Source organism: Entelurus aequoreus, linkage group LG11 (genome assembly GCF_033978785.1).
Source record: "Entelurus aequoreus isolate RoL-2023_Sb linkage group LG11, RoL_Eaeq_v1.1, whole genome shotgun sequence".
NCBI lineage: Eukaryota > Metazoa > Chordata > Actinopteri > Syngnathiformes > Syngnathidae > Entelurus > Entelurus aequoreus.
Window position 1 is genome coordinate 34,734,187 of NC_084741.1, and position 24,340 is coordinate 34,758,526.

At 39.0% G+C, this 24,340-nt stretch overlaps 1 protein-coding gene across 2 annotated transcripts in view; it reads left to right on the plus strand.

Moving 5' to 3' along the window:
* Window positions 1-24,340, plus strand: part of deptor (DEP domain containing MTOR-interacting protein) — an 86,282-nt gene that overhangs the window by 13,813 nt on the left and 48,129 nt on the right. For both annotated transcript variants that reach the window (XR_009827758.1, XM_062063072.1), the window contains exons 3-5: window positions 2,077-2,255; window positions 4,046-4,169; window positions 20,056-20,234. Coding sequence is in view for 1 of the 2 variants with exons in the window: in XM_062063072.1 (XP_061919056.1) it covers window positions 2,077-2,255; window positions 4,046-4,169; window positions 20,056-20,234 (482 nt within the window). In the remaining variant the exon portion in view is untranslated. The remainder of the gene's footprint in view (window positions 1-2,076; window positions 2,256-4,045; window positions 4,170-20,055; window positions 20,235-24,340) is intronic.

The following is a 24,340-nucleotide window of genomic DNA, read 5'->3' on the forward strand; positions in this document are numbered from 1 at the left end:
GTTATTCACTGAAATATATTTATTAATTGTGGTTCTTACAAAAAATATATCTTATAAAATATAAAAGCTAAAATGTCTCTTAAAGCTCTGCCCCTTTAATTAGTGCATACTAAATAATTTAACTTTAGCCTACTACTACAACCATATTATTTACCAGCAACAGTCAGTAACAAATAAACAGAAAACAGTAGTGGTCAAATACAAATAAGGCAACAAGAGAAGTATCCTACACTTCAGCGTGCCCGACTCCCTCTGCAGTTGGATTAATGACTTCCTGACAGACCGAAGACAGCACGTACGGCTGGGGAAGATTGTCTTGGACAGTCGAACCACAAACACTGGTACTCCTCAGGGCTGTGTACTCTCCCCCTGGCTCTTCTCCCTGTATACAAACTGCTGCACCTCCAGTCACCAATCCGTAAAACTGCTCAAGTTTGCGGATGACACCACCCTCATCGGGCTCATCTCGAATGGCGATGAGTCCGCCTACAGGAGAGAGGTGGACCGGCTGACGTCCTGGTGCAGAAAACAGTGGAGATGATCATGGACTTCAGGAAAGTCACAGCCCCACCATCCCCCCTCACCCTGATTGACTCTCCCACCCCGTCCCCATTGTGGACTCCTTCCGTTTCTTGGGCACCACCATCACCCAGGACCTCAAGTGGGAGCTGACCATCAGCTCACTCATCAAGAAGGCCCAGCAGAGGATGTACTTCCTGCGGCAGCTGAGGAAACTTAAGATGCCGACCGAGATGCTGGTGCAGTTTTACTCAGCCATCATAGAGTCCATCCTGACCTCCTCCATCACAGTGTGGTTCCCCGGCGCCACAGTCCAGGATAAGAATAGACTTGCAGCGCATTGTACGTGCTGCTGAGAAGGTGATTGGCTGCAAGCTCCCATCCCTCCAGGACTTGTTCTCCTCCAGGACCAGGAGGCGTGTGGGTTGGATCACAGTTGACTCTTCTCACCCTGGACACACACTATTCTCCCCTCTCCCCTCAGGCAGGAGACTACGCTCCATCCAGACCCACACCAGGTTCGGTGGCCACAGATGAAGCGCTGGCTGTCCAAAGTCGAGACCCGGGGTGGACCGCTCGTCTGTGCATCGGTTGGGGACGTCTCCGCTCGGGATGGTCTCCTGCTGGCCCCACTATGGACTGGACTCTCACTATTATGTTAGATCCACTATGGACTGGACTCTCACTATTATGTTAGATCCACTATGGACTGGACTCTCACTATTATGTTAGATCCACTAGGGACTGGACTCTCACAATATTATGCTAGATCCACTCGACGTCCATTGCACCGGTCGCCCAGGGGGGGCGTCCCCACATCTGCGGTCCCCTCCAAGCTTTCTCATTGTCCCATTGGGTTGAGTTTTTCCTTGCCCTGATGTGGGATCTGAGCCGAGGATGTCGTTGTGGCTTGTGCAGCCCTTTGAGACACTTGTGATTTAGGACTATATAAATAAACATTGATTGATTGATTGATTTTGACAGATTTTTGAGTGCCGTGTGTAATGTTCCTTATTTTCAATGGAACATTTAAAGTTTTGGTGTTGTTTACTGGCATCATATTGCAGTCTACAGGTATCTCTTATGTGTGACTACCATCTACTGGTCACTTATCATTACACCATGTACCAAATAAAATTGCTTTAAGCACAACCAGAATTATTCCGTACATTAGGCACACCCGGTTGTAAGGCACACTGTGGATTTTTGAGAAAACGAAAGGATTTTAAGTGTGCCTTATAGTCCGAAAAATATGGTACATAAAACAATGTACGGTTATTATATGTGATTAGTATCTACCAATGGATGATCGGTATCTGCAGCATAAAACCCTGATTGGAACATAGTGTACTAGTTGAACTGTTAAGTTATTCTTGCGTTGCTAGTTTATTGCAAACTACTGCAAATAGTTTACACATTGCAATAAAGTGCCAAATATTGTTGAGTGCATGTCCCCCTTTTTATTTGTAATATAAATATTTTCTACATTTTAGTAACCCACTATTGCTAGAATATGCCGACTAATAGAACAAGACTAAAGCTAATCTTCTGTTGCAGGTTGCGGCTCCACGAGGGGAAAGTCATTAAAGATCGGCGCCATCACTTGCGAACGTACCCAAACTGTTTTGTGGCCAAAGAGCTCATTGATTGGCTGATCGAGCACAAAGAGGCCTCAGAGAGAGAGACGGCCATCAAGATCATGCAGAAGCTTCTAGACCAGAGCATCATCCATCACGGTGAGCTTGTTTCAGACATGTTTTTTTCTGTGTTTTCTCTCCCTCAGTTGTCCTCTCACTTTCTTTCTTGACATTTTCCAGGAAGAGCTCGATGCCTCTGCAGAAGTATTTCTTTATGCTTCTTAGCGAATTTGGCTCCAATTCACTCCCTGATCCCTTTTGAGAAGTTTGGAGGCAGGGAGAGACAGCAGGCTGTGCTTTTGCAAACAATCCAAAATCCAATAAAAACCTAATGAGATATCATGTTGGCAAAAAAGCACCACCTAGTCTTTTTTGCTGCACACTCCAAACTTGTCTAAGCTGGGCAGGCACTTTAAAATTGTACAGTAAGAAACTGCAAACATTGAATATATTGAGACCCTCTCTTTAGTAGGTAATAGTCCACCCAGAATCTTTAGTTCTAAAGCTGTCTAAAATAATGAGAGGTGACTAGAATTAAAGATTAACTATTTATTCTATACAAAATAATACCGTATTGTCCGCTATGTTTTTCCAACACCCTGAACGATGCGGCTTGTGAAACGGTGCGGCTAATTTATGGATGTTTCTTCGCTAAAGGCTATAATGTTTTATATTCAACAAATAGTTTTCATATTACACCGACAGAGACACTGAAAACATGTGTTATTGTTTGTGCTATGGTGCCATCTTTTGGACAAGATATTTCACTACAAGTGCTACGCGTTGACAATATACTTCCCGTTTCGTGCCAGAAGTATATTCGTCCATTGCTTTTCTGCTCGATAGGATTTTTCATTCATCAGTCTGAGCAACATTTGTAAGTGTTACAATATAACTAAAACAATTCATACTTACTAAACTGTCCCATTGTAATGTAATCAAGCTAGGGTTGTTAGCAATAGTGAATATGCTAAAACCTTTACAAGTGTCTGTGTTATTATTAACTTACAATGGCATTCTTGGTAACCGCGGAGTTATTGAGTCTGTTTATCTGATTGAGACTGAAGCAATCGATCCTGTCTAATTTTTTTACACTTAATTTTTATTAACTGATTTTTTTACACTGAATTTTTATACACTGAACTTTAAAACACTGATTTTTTTTGCAATGAAATTGTCAGCGTAATTTGATGTAAAGAAATTTAGTTCACAAAATTAAAACGCAAAAAATTCAGTTACAAAAATGTAGTGTAAAAAAAAGCTTTTGTAAAAAAGACACAAAATAACCTCCATACTAAAGGACATCACCACCTCATTTACATAATTCATTGCAATGGATGCCGTAGGAGAGAAATAGCACGGTAGTGCAAGAGATAAAAAGTGAGTTTAAAAAAAATGATATGTATAATCAGAACTTAAAATGACCTTTCTTCTGTTGATTTTTTGTTTGTTTTAAATATGCATTGTTAAATGCTAAAGTATCAAAAGACTGGAGAGTTGTGACCTTCATGAACAAACTGAATAATGCCTAGCTCATTAACATAAACGATGGGATTGGACGTTGCAGTGATTTATTTTTGACATTTACATCTCACTCAAACCAAGGCAGAAACAGTTGCAGTCTCATTAGTGCTCTGGCTGCAGCTGGGACTGCTGCGAGAGGCTCCTGTCAACCTGACAGGGCTCACCGCAATATTCCTTGAAAAATGGATTTTAAATGCAAAACAAATACGATTTTGATCAGTTTCCTGAAAAAGATTGTGTTATCATTTCGGAAGTTCCACCATAGCTGCATTTCTTCAATTGTTTTGTGTGTCTGTTACACATAATTCACATTATTTAAGGTTGAAGCTAAACTGTGTGTTTTGTTTGTGTTCATGTGTTGCCAGTGTGTGATGAGCACCGGGAGTTCAAAGACATGAAGTTGTTCTACCGCTTCCGCAAAGACGACGGCACCTTTCCGCTGGACAACGAGGCCAAAGTGTTCATGAGGGGGCAAAGGATCTATGAGAAGTATGTCGCTAAAGCAGTGTTATTGTACATAGCATTACATTGTGGGGCTTTACAGTACATCGTACATTACATTACATTGTGTAGCCTTATGTGGTACATTACATTACATTGTGTACGTAGTTTATTACATTAGATTGTGTAGCTTTACTTAGTGTATTACATTGCATAGCTTTCCGTGGTGCATTACATTACATTGTGTAGCCTATATGGTACATTACATTGTGTAGCTTTATGTGGTGCATTGCATTACTATGTGTAGCTTTACATGGTGCATTACATTGTGTAGCTTTATGTGGTGCATTACATTACATTGTGTAGCTTTACATTGTGCATTACATTGTGTAGCTTTATGTGGTGCATTGCATTACTTTGTGTAGCTTTAAGTGGTGCATTACATTATGTTGTGTAGCTTTAAGTTGTACATTACATTGAGTAGCTTTACGTGGTGCATTACATGGTGAAGCTTTGAGTGGTGCATTCCATTACAATGTGTAGCCTACAGTTTCCTGTTGTTTCTCTGAGGAGACATGATGGCCTCTGCAATCTAACGCACCAGAAACCATGAATGTTTCAAACATACTGTACTTCTGCTGCTAAATCGGACATGAGCTTGTTTTAAAATGAATTATTTTAAAAGCTTTTCAGTTTGGGGGAAATTAGAGATTATTGGAAGTTCAATTAAGAGTATTTGTCCAATCAGGGCGTGCTGGAACAACACTAATGGAACTGCTTTTGTTTGTCCTCAGCTGTTGATTTTTTCCTAGCATGGTTTACTTTTTCCACCTCTCTCTTGGCTGGTTTATCAACTTCTTTCATTAGACGTACTGAAATGCATATACACTACACATTTACAGTTTTGTACCTCTATGAACACTCAGCTCTAAACACACGTCCTGGTTTTCATGTGTTTCTACACACCACACAGACTAAGAACACACACAGACTGTCCTCATAGTTGCATAAGAGTCCCAGGCCGGACATCTGTTGTCTCTGCTCTCAAATCATCAGCTTTATGTAATTCTTTATGCTTAGGACAAACGTACAGACACACTATCTTTGTTCATGCAGTTTCCGTCGTACTCTTTTTACCTGCACTTTACACCATTGCCAAGTAAGGATGTCTGAATTGATCCTTGCTTTGCATTTCCTTGTGGCGACCCGCCACATTATAAATCTAAATGAATATATGGGAAACACTGAAACAGATACTGTTAGTTTAATTTGGTACACATGCAAATGTGCACCCAGATGGAGTCCAGTGTGTTATTTGCAGAGACTTAATAATGCACACTGCATATTCAGGTCACAGCCATTTGCTTTGTTAGCCATACGGTGTATACGTCTTACACAACCCTGGAGGTGCTGTTACTGAAACCACTGTGCTTGAGCTAAAATGTGCTGTTGACTTAAACCAAGCTAGATGACACTGTGCACACACACAGTCAGCTCTCATGGAACATTGCGTCCTCAATTTGTACATGCATTATTCGGCCGAGAGGCTCTACCACTTCAAGTTGTAATCCATCTCAATATGACGTTCAACAAGTTGTGTGTCTTCAGTGCATCACCACTGGGATTAAACAGAACTACAGAGTTTTGCCATTAATGAACCCCTCTGAGAGGATGCTGCAGGCAGACAGTAGCCCTAATAATACAACCCATACCTTTTTTCTCCACTGCTTTCTACAGTCTTCCTTTTAATTTTCTCAAGAGAGAACAAGATCACTTAAAACATAACCAAAATCATGGCCAGATAGTAGGGGTGTGTAACTTTAGCACGCTACGATTAGATCCAATTCAGATTCCTAGTGTGACGATTCGATTCAGAATTGAATCTCGATTCAAACCGATTTTCGTGATGTATTATTTGGTATAAGAATTATACTGAAACTTTTCTTTTATTTCTTTTTTTATACTGAAACTTTCAAAACAGGTTACATGTTACAAATGCAAGTTTTGGTTGCATGGAGATGGCCTAAAAATGAAAAAAACAGATTCTTAAAAAAAAAAAAAAATTATTATTTTATCTTTTTCCCGATTTTTTTTAAATCATTAATCAATTTAGAATAGTAGTAGTAGTAGTAGTCATTTTATTTCAGACCCAGGGGGATCCATATCACAGAAAAAAAAACCATACAAATAAAATAAAATAAATACAAGCAGAAATAAAATAAATAAAAACTTGTATAAAAAATCAATTTAAAAAACACTCCACAATATTAAATGATAAATACGAATTGTGATTCGGGTGTGAATCGATTTCTTTTGTGCACCACTACCAGATAGACTGCGTTTAAACTGCACGCCATAGTGGCCCAAATCAGATTTTTTTTAAGCTGACTGTTTGGTTTACAAGTAAAATGTGATCTTTAACAGACTCTAGTATAAACGTACAAAGGCCCCAATGTGGCCCCAACGTGGCCTCGACGTCAATTGCATGCGCAGTTCAATAAATCCCAGCCGAGTCATACCAAATACTATAAAAATGGGACCCATAACCTCCCTGCTTGGCACTCAGCAACAAAGGGTTGGAGTTGGGGGTTAAATCACCAAAATTATTCCCGGGCGCGGCACCGCTGCTGCCCACTGCTCCCCAAGGGGATGGGACAAATGCAGAGGACAAATTTCACCACATCTAGTGTGTGTGTGACAATCATTGGTACTTTAATCTTAATCTAATAAAGTGTAAACAAAGGAAGTTGACGGGAAGTTGATCAGTCAAAATGAGCTAACTCCGGTAGATTAAGAGTGGACTTTTCACTGGCGCTACAAGAAAGTGATTTTTGTATTATATATATTTTTTTATATCTAAATCGGCGTTTGGAAACTTAAGGTATCATTTTTTGATGCAGCAGCAGCGTAAATCGATAAACACCGCTGTTAGCTTTTTTTCGACGAAGCGGCTCATTCCGACAGAACACTGGATTCCGTAAATGAGGAAGTCACTAGTACACTACATGAGAAAACATGGACGCCACCGATCAGCGTGTTTGTGCTGGGGCTGTTGTGTAAAGGAAGTAGGTAGATGATGAAAAACAACTACACGAATGACGTAGCTCGACCAAAGACATACTTGCCAACCCTCCCGTTTTTCGCGGGAGAATCCCGATATTCAGCGCCTCTCCCGACAACCTCCCGACAGAGATTTTCTCCCGACAAACTCCCGGTATTCAGCCGGAGCTGGAGGCCACGCCCCCCAAAAAAAAAAGTCTGCTGCAGCTGCGATTGGACCTGACCAGCCTCTGGGTACAAGTACTGGAGTACCAATTGCTTGCCAGGGAAGATCTTCCCCAGGAAGCAAGGATTGACCGGTTTTAGGCCATGCTAGGGAGAGATGGAAGATTCCATTTGATGAAAGCACTTTTGTGCGTGCCACACAGCAATGCATCATCAGAGAGGGTGTTCTGCATGGTTAGAAAAATAGTGACAGAGAATAGAAAGAGGATGGACAATTCAACCCTTAACAAAGCATTGTACTTTCAAGTACAACAATGAGTAGATGAGTGTTGTGTGTGTGTGTATATGTGTAAATAAATGAACACTAAAATTCAAGTATTTATTTTATTTATATATATAATAAAATAAATAAATATATATATATAAATATATATATATATATATATATATATATATATATATATATATATATATATATATATATATATATATATATATATATATATATATATATATATATATATATATATATATATATATATATATATATATATATATATATATATATATATATATATATATATATATATATATATATATAGCTAGAATTCACTGAAAGTCAAGTATTTATATATATACTGTATATATATATGAAATACTTGAGTTGGTGAATTCTAGCTGTAAATTTCTGTTTGGACTGAAGTCACATTTGAAAGGATCACATTCCAATCACATTCGGACTACCTCCTGATGTGGCCCAAATCTCATTTGTGAAAAGATCAGATTTGAAACACTTTGGAGCGTTTACACTGGTAACACATATTGTGTCACTTGAGGGCAAACAAATCAATCAATCAATCAATCAAATCAATCAATCAATCAATCAATCAATTCCTTTTATTGTCATTGTCATAATAAACACTTAAGTCATACATGTCAACGAGATTTTGTTTGGGCTTCATCTAGCGGCATAGAAACTGCATTGAAGTGCAGGTAGACAATAGTTTACATTTAAGCATTGTCAAGATGATCGCGAATAGAGGGGCGTGGGGGTGGGAAGAGTCAGATGTCTGATGGGTGTTACGTTGATGTTGCAGCAATGCAATGTCCAGAGCACAATTATTGAGGTGGTGAAGAGTGAGGTAATAAGATGGTCGGGGGCAGTAAAGGGGCAGGCTGTTCATTTAGCAGTCTCACAGCCTGGGGATACAGACTGCGAGACATTCTGGTGGTCCTGGCGCGAATCAGATTTGGTGTGCAGTGTAAACGTTGTGTATTCTTGCATGCAACATCATTATCTACCAGTGCCATGTACATGATGACCTATATACGCTCAAAGGGCAACTGCACTTTCTTTGTTTGTTCACCATTATTATGAAAGACATGACGACAGTGGGGTTTAATTTTTAATGCATTCTAAATATTAAATCAACTCAGTTGACAGTGGACCTAATGGAAGCTCCATTATTCCGCCCATAAAATCCAATACATAACCATTCAAAAAGCGCTAACAATACTCAATTTACATTTCGTGACTTGAATGTCAACCAAGTATTAGTGATTTTGTTATTATAAGCGCTAACTCGGACAAACTATTTAGAGCGGCGACGTGGTCACTTCTGTGTGTGCCTATGTTTACATCATCGAGTGGTCAGCTGTTTCCTCGCTCCCTTGCTCCCTGTAAGTTTATTGTAGATCATAAATCATGCCTCTCACCTGAAAAGTAGATGGCAGAGAATATAATCCGACAAATTGAGATACTTTGACAGCCATTTAAGACCTTGGAACTGGCGAAAATGACACGAAAAGCACTTGTTCCCACCGCCCCTCCACTCCGTTTATTCGCGAGGATTATGAGACATTCTTCATCTAAATGGGAATATATGAACATCCTAGCAGTCGGCAACCTAATGACAGCAGACCTTGTGCAGTAAGTGATGTTTGTTGGCTCTCATAAAGTCTGCAGTGAGTAAAAATCAGCGATGAAGAAGAAAAAAAAAATCCGACAGTGTGATGCGTTTTTGAAATTAAAGGCCTACTGAAACCCACTACTACCGACCACGCAGTCTGATAGTTTATATATCAATGATGAAATCTTAACATTGCAACACATGCCAATACGGCCGGGTTAACTTATAAAGTGCAATTTTAAATTTCCCGCGAAACTTCCGGTTGAAAACGTCTATGTATGATGACGTATGCGCGTGACGTCAATGGTTGAACCGGAAGTATTGGTACACCATTGTATCCAATACAAAAAGCTCTGTTTTCATCGCAAAATTCCACAGTATTCTGGACATCTGTGTTGGTGAATCTTTTGCAAGTTGTTTAATGAACAATGAAGACTGCAAAGAAGAAAGCTGTAGGTGGGATCGGTGTATTAGCGGCTGGCTGCTGCAACACAACCACAAGGACTTTGACTTGGATAGCAGACGCGCTATCCGACGCTAGCCGCCGACCGCATCGATGATCGGGTGAAGTCCTTCGTCGCTCTGTCGATCGCTGGAACGCAGGTGAGCACGGGTGTTGATGAGCAGATGAGGGCTGGCTGGCGTAGGTGGATAGCTAATGTTTTTAGCATAGCTCTGTGAGGTCCCGTAGCTAAGTTAGCTTCAATGGCGTCGTTGGCAACAGCATTGTTAAGCTTCGCCAGGCTGGAAAGCATTAACCGTGTATTTACAGGTCCATGGTTTAATAGTATTGTTGATTTTCTGCCTATCCTTCCAGTCATTGTTTATTTCTTTTGTTTCTATCTGCAGTTAAGCCCGATGCTATCACGTTAGCTCCGTAGCTAAAGTGCATCGCCGATGTATTGTCATGGAGATAAAAGTCACTGTGAATGTCCATTTCGCGTTCTCGACTCTCATTTTCAAGAGGATATAGTATCCGAGGTGGTTTAAAATACAAATCCGTGATCCACAATAGAAAAAGGAGAGAGTGTGGAATCCAATGAGCCCTTGTACCTAAGTTACGGTCAGAGCGAAAAAAGATACGTCCTGCACTGCACTCTAGTCCTTCACTCTCACGTTCCTCATCCACGAATCTTTCATCCTCGCTCAAATTAATTGGGTAATCGTCGCTTTCTCGGTCCGAATCGCTCTCGCTGCTGGTGTAAACAATGGGTAAATGTGAGGAGCCTTTCAACCTGCGACGTCACGCTACTTCCGGTACAGGCAAGGCTTTTTTTTATCAGCGACCAAAAGTTGCGAACTTTATTGTCGATGTTCTCTACTAAATCCTTTCAGAAAAAATATGGCAATATCGCGAAATGATCAAGTATGACACATAGAATGGATCTGCTATCCCCGTTTAAATTTAAAAAATTCATTTCAGTAGGCCTTTAATGCGCTGCGTTTATCTTAAAATGATCAAAATACCTAAATGTTATTATAAATGTGCCTATAACATGCTTACATCATTTATATAAAACCCTAATGGAGGTGTTTGGATGTTTTTTAGGGGCCCAATAGGCAGAATTGAATGTCTCCCATAGGCTCCATTGAAAGCGAACTTTTGATTGCATTTATTTAATAATTAGAACGCATAAAAAAAAAATCCATTCGTCGTCATGTCTTTCATAATGATTGTGAACGATAGGCAAAATTTCCCAAAAAGTGCACTTCCCCTTTAAATGGCCACTATCTGATCATGTGACTCAGGACTAGGGTTGTCCTGATACCAATAACTTGGTTACTGTACCAAAATGCATACCAATACTTTTCGATACTTTTCAAAATATAGGGAACTACAAAAAAATTTAAATACTGGCTTGTTTTTAACAAAAAAAAATTATAATACATTAAACAAATGTTTCCTATTGCACTCAAAGAACAATTTACAATTTTCCATATTACATATAATCTGCCATAATCAAAGATTAGGTTAGAATATAATAGAAAGCTTTATTGACATATTAAATGCGTCATGATTTATGGTTGCCCCTCCTGGTCTGTGCTTTAAGAAAAATACAATTATTAGTAAATACTAAAAGCAAAACTATGGATGAATGTACAAACGTTTGTACACAGATAAGACATGTAGCAGGCAAAACACACATCGTTAAAGATAAAACACATTGTTGGAATTTGTCACAAATTTCAGTCATTTCACTTGCATTAGTTGACGCTAATTGGGCGGTCTTAACTCCGCGAATATTTGGCTTTAAGCCAAGCAGCTGTGTGTGCGTCTATGTGCACAACAGAGGAGCTGGTTAACTTATGAGATTAGTCTATGTGTGTTTGTGAGAATGGCAACGTGTTTTAAAGCAACACTTGCAGCGTGGCGCCTCCCTGTTTAAAGTGTCACCTTTATCATTAGTTTTAAAGCCCAAATACCTCCGCACCCACTTTATTAACCAGTATACATGCCGTTTTATTTTGCAATTCTTCCTCTCCACAATGTTATTGCTTGTATGCTCTTTGTGTGTGCGTTTTGATGCACTCAACATCATGCGCCTCGGCTCTGTAGTCACCGCCGCATAAACGGTACCAGTATTTTTCAAAGCTGGTATAGTACCGTTTTCAATCAATTAATCAATCAAAGTTGACTTATATAGCCCTAAAGCACGAGTGTCTCAAAGGGCTGCACAAGCCACAACGACATCCTCTGTACCGTTTTCAAAACACACACTTCTAAACACAATTTGTAACATTAGGAGAGCACTCTAGACATGAAATAACACCTACATAGTCGTATTTACACTTGTTTATTCCAATATAATAATGTTGCCTGAGGCTGAGCCAATCAGTGGCCACAATACTGAACCGTGTGCCTGAATGGTTGGTCGAATCTAGTGGGCAATACTACTGTAGTATTGATATTTTAAATTCATCTAGCCATTTTTATGCTTCATAATGCTTAATTTAGGCCATAACACATTCAAAATGCTAAAAAAATCTGTGATAGAGTGAAACCTCAAATTTCAAAGCGTGATGTGGCGAGGGACGACCCAACTAAGCGCTAAAAAACTAAGCAGGATTGAATACTGTAAAATACAATTAATCATGTCATTCTATTTTTTTATTGCTGTGTTGGGTCCATTTGCTTATCTTGATGACGAGTGGAAGTCTCTATGAGGCCACTATTCAGTTTACTTGACAAAAGAAGTAAAATGGTCAAGTAAAAAGTCAGATTTAAAAAATAGGTAAAAAATAGGTGCACTGGTTTTTCGAATCGTACAAAAACCGAAGCAATTTTTCACCTAAGAATTCATGTAAATCTAATGAGTCCATTTCAGACACCCAAAAATATGAACATAAAACACATTTTATAGTTTATAGTCATGAAGAATGGAATGGACAAATGAACATTTAACATCACTTTTACATTTATTGAACACTCTTGCTGGCGATGAGCAGAGATGAAGGAAGGGGAGGAGAAAGACACCTTTATACTTTGCTGCGAGTTCTTTCTTGAACTCAATATTGTTTCTCACATTGTTCTGTTACAGAGAACAAGAAATGGGATACAATTGCTATGATATGAAAAGGGGTCAGATTAAATAAACTCAGCTTCTTCCTACTCCTTTTCGGACATGCAGTAATGAAACAACTGCAAATATGTGATGAATTACATTGTATTGTATGCATGTTCCAAATAAATTGAAACGGAACTGAGCACGGTGGCACATGGGTGCATGTGCATGTGCATGTGCATGTGCAGGTGCATGTGCATGTGCATGTGCATGTGCATGTGCCTCACAATACGAAGGTCCTGGGTTCGATCCCCGGGCTCGGGGTCTTTCTGTGTGGAGTTTGCATGTTCTCCCCGTGACTGCGTGGGTTCCCTCCGGGTACTCCGGCTTCCTCCCACCTCCAAAATCATGCACCTGGGGATAGGTTGATTGGCAACACTAAATTGGCCCTAGTGTGTGAATGTGAGTGTGAATGTTGTCTGTCTATCTGTGTTGGCTCTGTGATGGGGACAAGCAGTAGAAAATGGATGGATGAACTGAACTGAACATTCTTTATCAAAGTGCTGGCTCTAACAACTTTCCTTGGCCAAATGGTAGATTATTTAGCAGTCAGACAACAGGTTAGATTGTTTTTGTTTGGACAATAGATTCCTCGGAATGATACGCAGGCAAACAGATTATTTTGTTACGTGTAATGTTCAGCCCAACACGATAACCAACAGGGTATAAGAAAAACCCAGGCAAACATATGGTGAACATTTTCGGCAACAACCAAATCAAATAAAGGTACCACTGTGTCTAATATGCTGTCAAATGATTTTTTTTAAATCAGATTAATCACACTTTGGTATTAAGATTAATCGGGATTAATCACAATTTATGACACGCTTGCATAATTTAAATGTACCTAAAAGGAATTTCATTTAAAAAAAAAAGTTTTACTTTAATGCACGTCATTTATTTGCTCAAAACTTGGTAACAGTTCTATCTAAAGTCCCGTCAGGGTGTATTTTGACAGGAAATGTGCCAGTGAGCACACCAGTAGGAGTCTCCTCACTCATGTTTGTACTAACGTATGCATTGACCTGATCACTGACTTATTACAACCCACACCGCCTCTCAAGTAACCATCCTCGGTTAAGGTGAAGGAGCATGGGGTCAAAATAAATTGGGTGATTAATCTTTGTATACACATGATTAATGTGATCTTTTTTTTTGTAGATTAATCACATGACTTAATTTCTGACAACCGTAATGTAAATATATATTTTTGAACACATTTTACATATTTATTCTTGCTCAATTTTTGCACGTTTGTCTTGCATGGTGGAAATAGGTGTGGCTACTGTAAGTGTTACATCATCAACAGAAAACAACCATTTAAAATGCATACATACTGTAAATGAAAATAATTAATCAGTTACCACTGTTCCTAAATCTTTATCCATCAATATTTTCATTGACGTTATTCTCTCTGCTTTCACATCCTAATTTGACTGATGGTTAGCTGTAACATGTGTTAGACAAACGGCTTGCAGTTGCTTCTGATTTAGGCGTGTCAGTCAACAGTGACAGTTCTAGTGTGTGATCAATGGCCTGCCAAGATACTCCCAGGTTTAGTGCACTTTACTGACATGTTGAGACATGAACCCATTCAAAGGTGGGTCATCCGTACCAGCATGGTGTGTCTGCATGGAACAATGTCTCACCAAGTTGGCCACTGGAGTTAACTGACATTTGTCCGTGTGTGTGTGTTGTGCAGGGTTGAGACAGTGACAGCAGTCAGCTGTTCTGCTTTCTGCATGTGTGTACTTGTCTGTTGTTGTTGTTAGTTTGTGTGTAGCTTTTGTTTCTGTGTATTTTTCACACATTACCTTGGCAACATGCTATCACATTTATTGCCGATTCAAGAAACCACACGCATGCACCTACACGCGCGCGCGCGCACACAAACACAAACACACACGCACGCACGCACGCACGCACACACGCACGCACACACACACACACACACACACACACACACACACACACACACACACACACACACACACACACACACACATTCTTGTATTCGTTACCTTCTTGAGACCTCCGAAAAATGCCTACCTCTTTAGGACCACCCTTTCTAGATATATATAGATTTGTATTTACAACATAAATAATATATACATACTATGCAAATATAAAAAAGCTTGTTGTGAAAAATTAGTTCGAACTTCACAAGAAAAAGGTCACAATTTCAGAAGAAAAACTTAGAATTTTGGCAGTATTACAGTAAAAGTCGTAATTTTACTCACCGCAAGTCAAAATTTTACAAGAAAAACTGAACATTTGTGCAATATTTTGACAATTTTATGAAAAGAGTCGTAATTTTACGTTACAAAAGTCACAATTTTATAAGAAAACTTAAAAATGTTGACAATATTATAATAACAGTCTGATTTTTACTTGGCAAAATTAAGACAAAAGTCATAATTTTACTCAAAAAATGTCACTATTTTACAAGGACAACAAAAAAATCGGCAATATTGTGATACATGTCAGAATTTTATATGACAAATGTCACCATTTTGCCAAAAAAAAGGAAGAATTTTACATTACATTTCAAATTCTTACACACACTTGTTAATACATATGTTGGCCAGAGGGGGAGCACTTCAAATTTTTACACACACTTGTTATTTCATATGTTGACCAGAGGGGGAGCACTTTTAAAACCGACACAAAGTCAATTTGAGGCTCCAGCGCCCCCGCGACCCCAAAGGGAATAAGTGGATGGATGGATGGACAAAGTCAATTTGAAAAACCCCTCCTTTTTGGGACCACCCTAATTTTGATAGATTTCACCACCAGGGGTGCAAATGACACATTCTCTATTAGATGCAATGGTTTTCCTTATTGGGACCATGATTTATGTCCTAACTATGGATGGTACTTTTCCTTGACACACACACACACACACACACACACACACACACACACACACACACACACACACACACACACACACACACACACACACACACACACACACACACTGACCCACTTGCAGTAGTGTAGAGCTGCACGTAATTTCCTTTTACAGCTTCAACAAAAGGCCATAACATGATAAATATATCCGTGTGCTGTTGGTTTGGTTTATTCTTTATTTAAAATAATGAAAGCACATATTGATGATAATACAGTATGTATTGTATATAAATATGTCAGGTTTTAGCCTAAGGCTGGTTTCCGTCTGTAGCCCCAAGAGAGGTTGGTGTATACATAGAAAATCAATTAAGAATAACATTAACAATAAACCACAGAGAAAGGTCAGGATCACCACCACCGTCTCTTCAACATTCAGCTCATTAAAGGGGAGCTCAAAGGCCAGGTAGTCGTGTTGAAAATAAAAATAAAATGAAAAAAATAAAACGAGAAATGTATCTGCTTTGCATAGCACATATTTGCAGAAAATGTCAGGATCAGAGCTGTACGCTTAGCTTTTTCACCAGTAGCACCGGTGCTACTAATTTGAAAAAATTACTAGCACAGATGATATTTAGGAGCAATATGGAATGTCTTAAGTATCACAATTTCATTATTAACACCCAAACAATGTACAGATGTGCATTCATACATATAAACCATCATAAGGCCTACTGCAACACTCAATTAAATGCCGAGAACATCCCTAAACTAACACTAGTAGAGCTAGGTGCATGATGGGGTACAACATATTCACTTGCTCTGACTGAAGTATAAAATAGAATTATGCGCAGTGCGTACACTTGTATTAAAATTATTATATGTATTTAACTGGAAAGAATGAAAAGGGAACATGAACATGTATTTGACGCTCAAATCCTAACATTAGGAATGTAATGAAAAATGCTATAGTACAGTGTTACATTATTTACATGCACACATTTCTATACATGAAATTTGGAGTGCATAACTTAGAGACATCATATTTGAACAATTGTGTTCAATAACATTGTAACTATTTTCTGTTCCATCATTAAAATGTAATGTGTACATTTTACCATGTACTATTTATTTAGACCAGTGACTCTAGCTGTGGTAGCGGTACACAGGCTCCATCTAAAGCAGGCCTGGGCAATTATTTTGCCTCGGAGGGCCACATTTAGAGAAAAAAATTTGCCTGGGGGCCGGTATATCTATTTTTAGGAACACTAATACAAAACCTCACAATAATGTCTGATTGAATGTCACTCCTACCCACTTCTTCAAAGTGGGCTGGCTCAAGGTGGAGGACAGGGTTAAACAACTTGCACTGAGCCTAGTCTATAAAATCCACTACACCTCCCTGATACCGAAGTACATGTCAAACTACTTCCTTAACGTAAATGACCGCCATAACCACAACACCAGGGGGAGCTCCACTAACCACGTTAAACCCAGATTCCGAACTAACAAAGGTCTTAACTCATTCTCTTTCTATGCCACATCAATGTGGAATGCGCTCCCAACAGGTATAAAAGAAAGGGCATCTCTATCCTCCTTCAAAACCGCAATAAAAGTTCACCTCCAGGCAGCTACAACCCTAAACTAACACCCTCCCCGGATTGCTAATAATCAAATGTAAACAATCAAATGCAGATACTTTTTCTTATGCCTTCTGATCTCTCTCTCTCTCTCTCTCTCTCTCTCTCTCTCTCTCTCTCTCTCTCTCTCTCTCTCTCTCTCTCTCTCTCTCTCTCTCTCTCTCTCTCTATGTCCACTACTTGCTGTCCATATCCTACCCCCCCACCCCCCAACACCCCTGATTGTAAATAATGTAAATAATTCAATGTGATTATCTTGTGTGATGACTGTATTATGATGATAGTATATATCTGATAGTATATATCTGTATCATGAATCAATTTAAGTGGACCCTGACTTAAACAAGTTGAAAAACGTATTCGGGTGTTACCATTTAGTGGTCAATTGTACGGAATATGTACTTCACTGTGCAACCTACTAATAAAAGTCTCAATCAATCAATCAATCAAACGTTATGACAGACCTCCTTAAAAAACGGAATGGAATTTTACATTTTTTTTACTAAATGGGACATCCAGAATGTACATGAAAATAAAGAATGTGGGATTTACAATATTAACTATGAACGATAAAACACTGAATATTGACAACGTATGAACGTCACAACCCCTCTCTATAGACATATTTTACAATCAAGCGAAACAATGCAACAAAAATGCAACAAACACAAAGAAATATGAACGCAAACCCCACCGACAATCTGATATATCACTAAGCTTTAGAACTTTGTTGTAAAAATCTGCAGTGAAAACATCACTGCAGATCATAATGGCAGCTAAAGATTACATCTTAAAAATCTAAAATCATTTTTGGGGAATGAAAAGCTTAACGGGCCGCATGTGGCCCCCGGGCCTTAATTTGCCCAGGTCTGATCTAAAGAGTCACTTGATGAAAGTACAGGGTTTTATTTTCCTATATTCCTATAACACTGTGTTACTGGTCTAACTGTGTACATATTTTACAGTGGCCAAAAATATGGAATATAATTGTTAAATAAAACCTCTGCCTTGTTTTTAATAAATACTTAGGTCAGCTGATCACAGCATCACGCTCTACGACAAAAGCAGTTTGTTTTGAAGTCAGTATTGATTTTTGGTAAAGAAAGCGGTGTTGCTTCTGCTCTACCGTCTTTGATAGTATCAGTAATTCAGTACAATATGGGTCATTTCCAAATATTAGCTTTGGCCTACTTACTGTTGCGTAGACGTCCCGATGGTTAGTCTGCAGACTGCACTTGAAATTGGTTCTATTTTTACGGGAGAAAATGAGCCAGGGGGTTCACAAGATGTTTTGTTGTCTACTGCGGGAAAGGTGAAGTGTGTCTTCGCTTGTCTTTCTTTCTGGTGAAAAAGACATATTGTATTGGTGTCTTGTATTGAGTCTTGCTTTACCGGGTGAAAAATGTAAATCGTACTTTTGTTTTCATTCGTTATCGTCCTAATTTTGTCAAAGGAAAATGGGTCATTGACGATAACGAGGACAAAAATGATTAGTGAACAAAATTAACACTGCTTTTACTGAACAGTTCCTCCAACTAAGATGTTTCTTCCGTGTTTGAAAACTCTGAGTGTGTGAGACCCCCCACCCCCTCTGTGCATGGAGGAGGAAGAGGAGAAGGAGGGAACCGCACATCACTGCAGTGATTAGTGACACTTCCGCGTCAATCACTTGTCCATTTGGTTATGTTTGATCTTATTTCAAACATTGTACACAAATGTGTAAAGGTTTTACTTTAGTTTAGTCCAATTTGGATAGATTTATATTCAGAGAAAATGCAAATTGAGGGGTTAAAATCAGTATTTACACGTGCATGCTTTTTTTTAAAATATTGGCACAGCCTATTTTTAGTTGCAAATGCAAGTAAATTACACACACTGTACAGTTCTGAGGAAGAAAATGTTTTTTATAATATGTGGAAATGATGTCTAAGTGCTTGTGTTATGACCTTCATTAAATCACTTTATTATCAACCGTTTAAAATTTTCGTCATCGTAAAACCGTGATAGATTATCACACTTTGAAAAACTCACAGTGACACTGCTCATTTCGTACGGAAGCAGCTAGTGAGCTAATCGCTTGCTGGCTTAAATGCTAACATGAATACAAGACATGAAGACGTTTTCAATTAAACACATAAGATTTCAGTGTCTGTAGTAGCATGCTCAACAATACCATGATAATAATAATAACGTGATAATTTTGTTCACAATAATAGCGATATGACATTTTCATATACTGTAGTTACATCCCAAGTGTGCTGTAATGCAATAATAAACCCGTTAGTGTTACATTAACACCTCTGACAGCATCAATCAACACTTTGTAAAGACAAAACATTTGATACAACTGGGATAAATTGTGATGTATTATTTTAAAAATAGGAATACATTTAATTAGTCTGTTGAAAATATGATGTAACATTTCTATATTTATTTTACAATATTTAACACACATGGCTGAAACACATTGAGTTATGTTAATCAGCATCTTAAAAGATTTGAGAGCTTAGCAGAATAACATTTTAGATTCAACGTATTTCCAGTTATTTAGATTATAGTCTCTGGAATGTGTCTGAGCTGCATGCATTCATAATTTCAACACTCAACAAAAATACTGACTTGTAAATCTGCTACACAATTATTTTGAGTGGCAGCCAACTTTAACATTGTTTTTGCAAATGTTGCATTTCAAGTGTTGTATAATAACTGGTTCTTCCATCACTAAAGTTCCCTCGATGTTGTCTAGGTTGATGAACACAGAGAACAGCCTGTTGCAGACCAGGGAGGAGGAAGGCGGCACCTTCGAGCGGACGCTGGTGGCCGCCGAGTTCATTGACTGGCTGGTCCAAGAGGGCGAGATGGCGACCAGGGAGGAGACAGAGCAGCTGGGACGACGCCTCCTCGAGCATGGCATCATCCAGCATGGTGAGGGGGCAGGGGGCATTGATTTCATCTCATTTTTGTAAATTGTTTTTTAACTCAAAGCTGTTACTACACGAACAAACATGCACAGATTATAACAGATTGAGGAAATAGCGCTCAAACATCCCATTTACATTCTTGCCAATGGGAAGTGGCTATTAAAGTTGTATTCCTTACAATACATCTTATTATATTTATAAAGGCCCAATCTTCTAATGGATCTCATTAGATGGTGCAAGTGTACCTAATAGAGGTGGGAATCTTTGGGCACCTTACGATTCGATTCGATTCCAATTCTTGATGTAGCCATTCTACGATTCTTGTCATATATAATTGAGTATAATAAAACCATTTTAAAAAAAATAGTTACAGGTTAAAAAAGCTCTTCTTGGCTGCTGATGTACGACTTAACACATGTTGGTTTGGTGGTCTAAAAACAACATTTTGATATGTATTTAAAAAAATTATAATTACAAAAATCACAGAATGTTAATCTAATAAAATAAAATAGCACAACCCCAATGGATGGATGGATGGAGGACATAAACTTACAAAGTAATTAAAAGGACATAAAATTTAATATTTATTAAATACAAGACTAAAAAAAAGAAAACTAAAAGTGAATGAAATCAACAGTATAAATCATAATAATATCAATGATAGTTGTTTAATGTTTTTTCTCCAAAAAAATATTCTTTAAGAAAAAAAATGCAAAAAAAAGTGCACAAAAAAACTATTTTTTTAATTTTTTTATTGATTCTTGGATTCTTAATAGGACTAGTTGTTAAAGATCCCTACATATTCAGCACAACAATTAAATGGGGTTGGAGATGTCCTCTTGGGTGGGGTGGAGTTTGGCAATAATCATGTGGTGCCACCACTACAACACATCTTCAGTTGTGTTCCCCGACGTCATTGGGCGTTTCGGCCATTTATCACAAGTCACCCTCTGCCGAGGTTGGCCCACCACAGGCTGATCAGATCTGGGTGTGTGTCGCATGGTGGCACCACGTGGTTATTTGGCAGCCCATGCTGCATCCCTGCGCTTCAGCCACAGCCAGTGACTGCTCCGTTCTGCTGCGGTGGAAAGTTCTTTAATAGCCTTGCGTTGGGCTTGTCCTCTGATTCCTACTTCTTTCAGGAGCCTTGTGGTGGAACTGGCTACAAAGCCTCTACAGCCCACCTCCACTGGCCACACCTTCACGTTCCATCCCCGTGCCTCTGCTTCAGCTGCCAAGTTAGCATATCGCAGCCTCTTCCGTTCGAATGCTTCATCGATGGCGTCCTCCCATGGGACCGTTAGCTCAACGATGAAGACACGGCGGCAGGACATGGAGCAGAGGACCAGGTCTGGGCACAGGCTGGTTGCTGCAATTTCGGGTGGGAAGATAAGCCTATGGCTGAGGTCTACCCGCATTTCCCAATCTCGGGCTGCGTTCAGTGGGCCTAAGTCTGGAGGTGATGGCTTGGTCCGCCGTTTCTCTCCTTCCCGGATGAAAGTTGTTTTGCGTGGGAAGGTAGCCTGAGCATTTAGAGGCATGGCATTGGTGACTACTCTCTTATTCTCAAGTTCAAGCACTTCAGTACCTGGTTGTGGCGCCAGGTGTATCTCCCTTGACTCAGACTGGTCTTGCAACCTACCAAGATGTGTTTGAGGGTTGCTGGGACTGTACACTGGAGACAGGCTGGGTCCTCTCCATACCAGAGATGTAGGTTGGTTGGAGAGGGCAGGACATCATATGTGGCTCTAATGATGAAACTTAGTCTATTAGACTCCATGCTCCATATTTCGTTCCACGTAATTGTTCTCCTCTCTACGCCCTCCCACCTCATCCAGAAGCCCTGCTGGCCTTGGGAGACTTAGTTGGCACACCTGGCTGCTTCCTCCTGGTGGCGCACTTCCTCCACCACCATGTGCCGCCGTTCGGTTGCAGTTTCCTTTTGCCATGTGGGTGTTGTTGCTTCCAAACCAAGGCCCCCTCTGCCATATTGGACATGCCCCACTATATCCCGATGTCTGAGGACAGTCTTTGCCACTGCGACTGCTGCAGATGGATTCCATTTCCTCCCTGCCGCTAGGGTTGGAGCAGCACCTCTGACGAATGGGTCCCGGGATTCTGTGAAAATTATTAATTTGTTTATAATTGGAATTTAAAAAAAAAAGATTTGGAATTTGAATTATTATATATATTTTTTTGAGCACCCCTAGTGTGGCCAAAAAAAGCAGCTCAAATAGGGACCAAAACATAATAACATGATTTTAAAACCACTAAAAAAGAAGAACTATGTTTAACATGAAATCCACTGTTCTGATTGTACAGTATATCTAATTAGGCAATTTGTGGCCTGGATGACTTCCAGTCAGGTCTCCACATGACATCAAATTGAATTTGTCGCAGATGTCAGAGATGCACATCTACTCAACATTAAGTTAGACTGGCCTTCACATATTGTTGATGTCTTGCACAGCTTGCACACTATGTGGCTGTGCAGTGTACATACTGTATGTTCCTTTCCAGTAGGAGAGAATGAAGGCAAAGAACTATTTCTCTTTCTGTCTGTGAGTCCCATCTCTCATGAGCTATGATAGAGCCAAACATCTCCAAGGCCTTGGAATGTGTGAGTGTGTGTGTGTGTGTGTGTGTGTGTGTGTGTGTGTGTGTGTGTGTGTGTGTGTGTATGTGTGTATGTGTGTTACAACACACATCGCAATGCTGTGTGTGTTGTCACTGAGTCTATGGTAACGGCTTCACAGTGGTCCTCTGTGCTTCAGTCTTGTTTGGATACTTCAAATTACAATTGTTCATCTAAACCGAGCCAACTGTCACAGTGCCGCATGCCGGCTGTTGGCGTGACCCCAAGATGCAGAGACAGCAGGCGACGTGCAGGTAAAATGTAGTTAAATGGTCCCAAAAGAAGGGAGCACCAATGTGGCTCAGCAAGAGACCACAGGTAAATACAGAAAACTTGCAGTCGGGTGAAAAACATGCATACGCCGTGAACGCGACTATAGGCATAAACAAAACGCAGCGCTGCCAATGTGCATTCAAGCAATGCAAAACAATGCACCGGCCTCGTCTCAGAAGCAAGGCTGGAAAATACAACACAGAAAGTGGCAACTTAGAAGAGAACGAGAGGAACAGAAAAATAAGCGAATACAGGAAAAACACAAATAAATAATGGCAAAGTCCAAAACTGTCACGTTGAATGAATTGAATTGTAATATATGAAATGAAATAAAGTCCTATGTCAGGCTATATTTTATCAACAGTTTATTAGGCAGGCCGTGTTGTATACTGTATTGACCCGAATATAAACACTTTTTCCAATATGGAGGTCAAATGGGACAAAGTTAGATGAATACATTTTTTAATAATTACTTAAATGTGTAATTTATTGATTATTATTGTTAACTAAATACACAAATGCATTATATGTGTCATTCATTTTTTTAATCTAAACGTAAATTTAATTATTTAAACTGATCAATTATTTCATCAGTTAATTATTGATTTTATTGCATGATTTCATTCTTTATTCCATGATTTAATTAATTATATCACAATTGAATTACTTATTTGATTATATCATGGACCTGTGTGCCAGCGTTTCATGATTTTAGTTTTTATCCGTCAAACTCAGCCATTAAAGCAGTGGTTCTCAAACTTTTTTTGTCATGCCCCACTTTGGACAATGGGGGAGTTTTCAAGCCCCACCTGCCCCCATCGCCCCAACAGAACGCTAATGCCAAGCTTAACATTTTCAAATTTATCGAACATCAAGTAACATCAAGTTTTATACATTCAAACTCAATAAAATAAAATAAAATCAAGTTCAATAATAAATAAAATAACTGTGCAGCTGTGGTATAACTTGCATCAAGTTCAATATCAAATAAAATAACTTGCATCAATTCAATAATAAATAAAACAAAAGTGTTATAACTTGCATCAAGTTCAATAATAAATCAAAAAAAGTGTTATAACTTGCATCAAGTTCAATAATAAATCAAAAAAAGTGTTATAACTTGCATCAAGTTCAATAATAAATCAAATAAAAGTGTTATAACTTGCATCAAGTTCAATAATAAATCAAATAACTTGCATCAA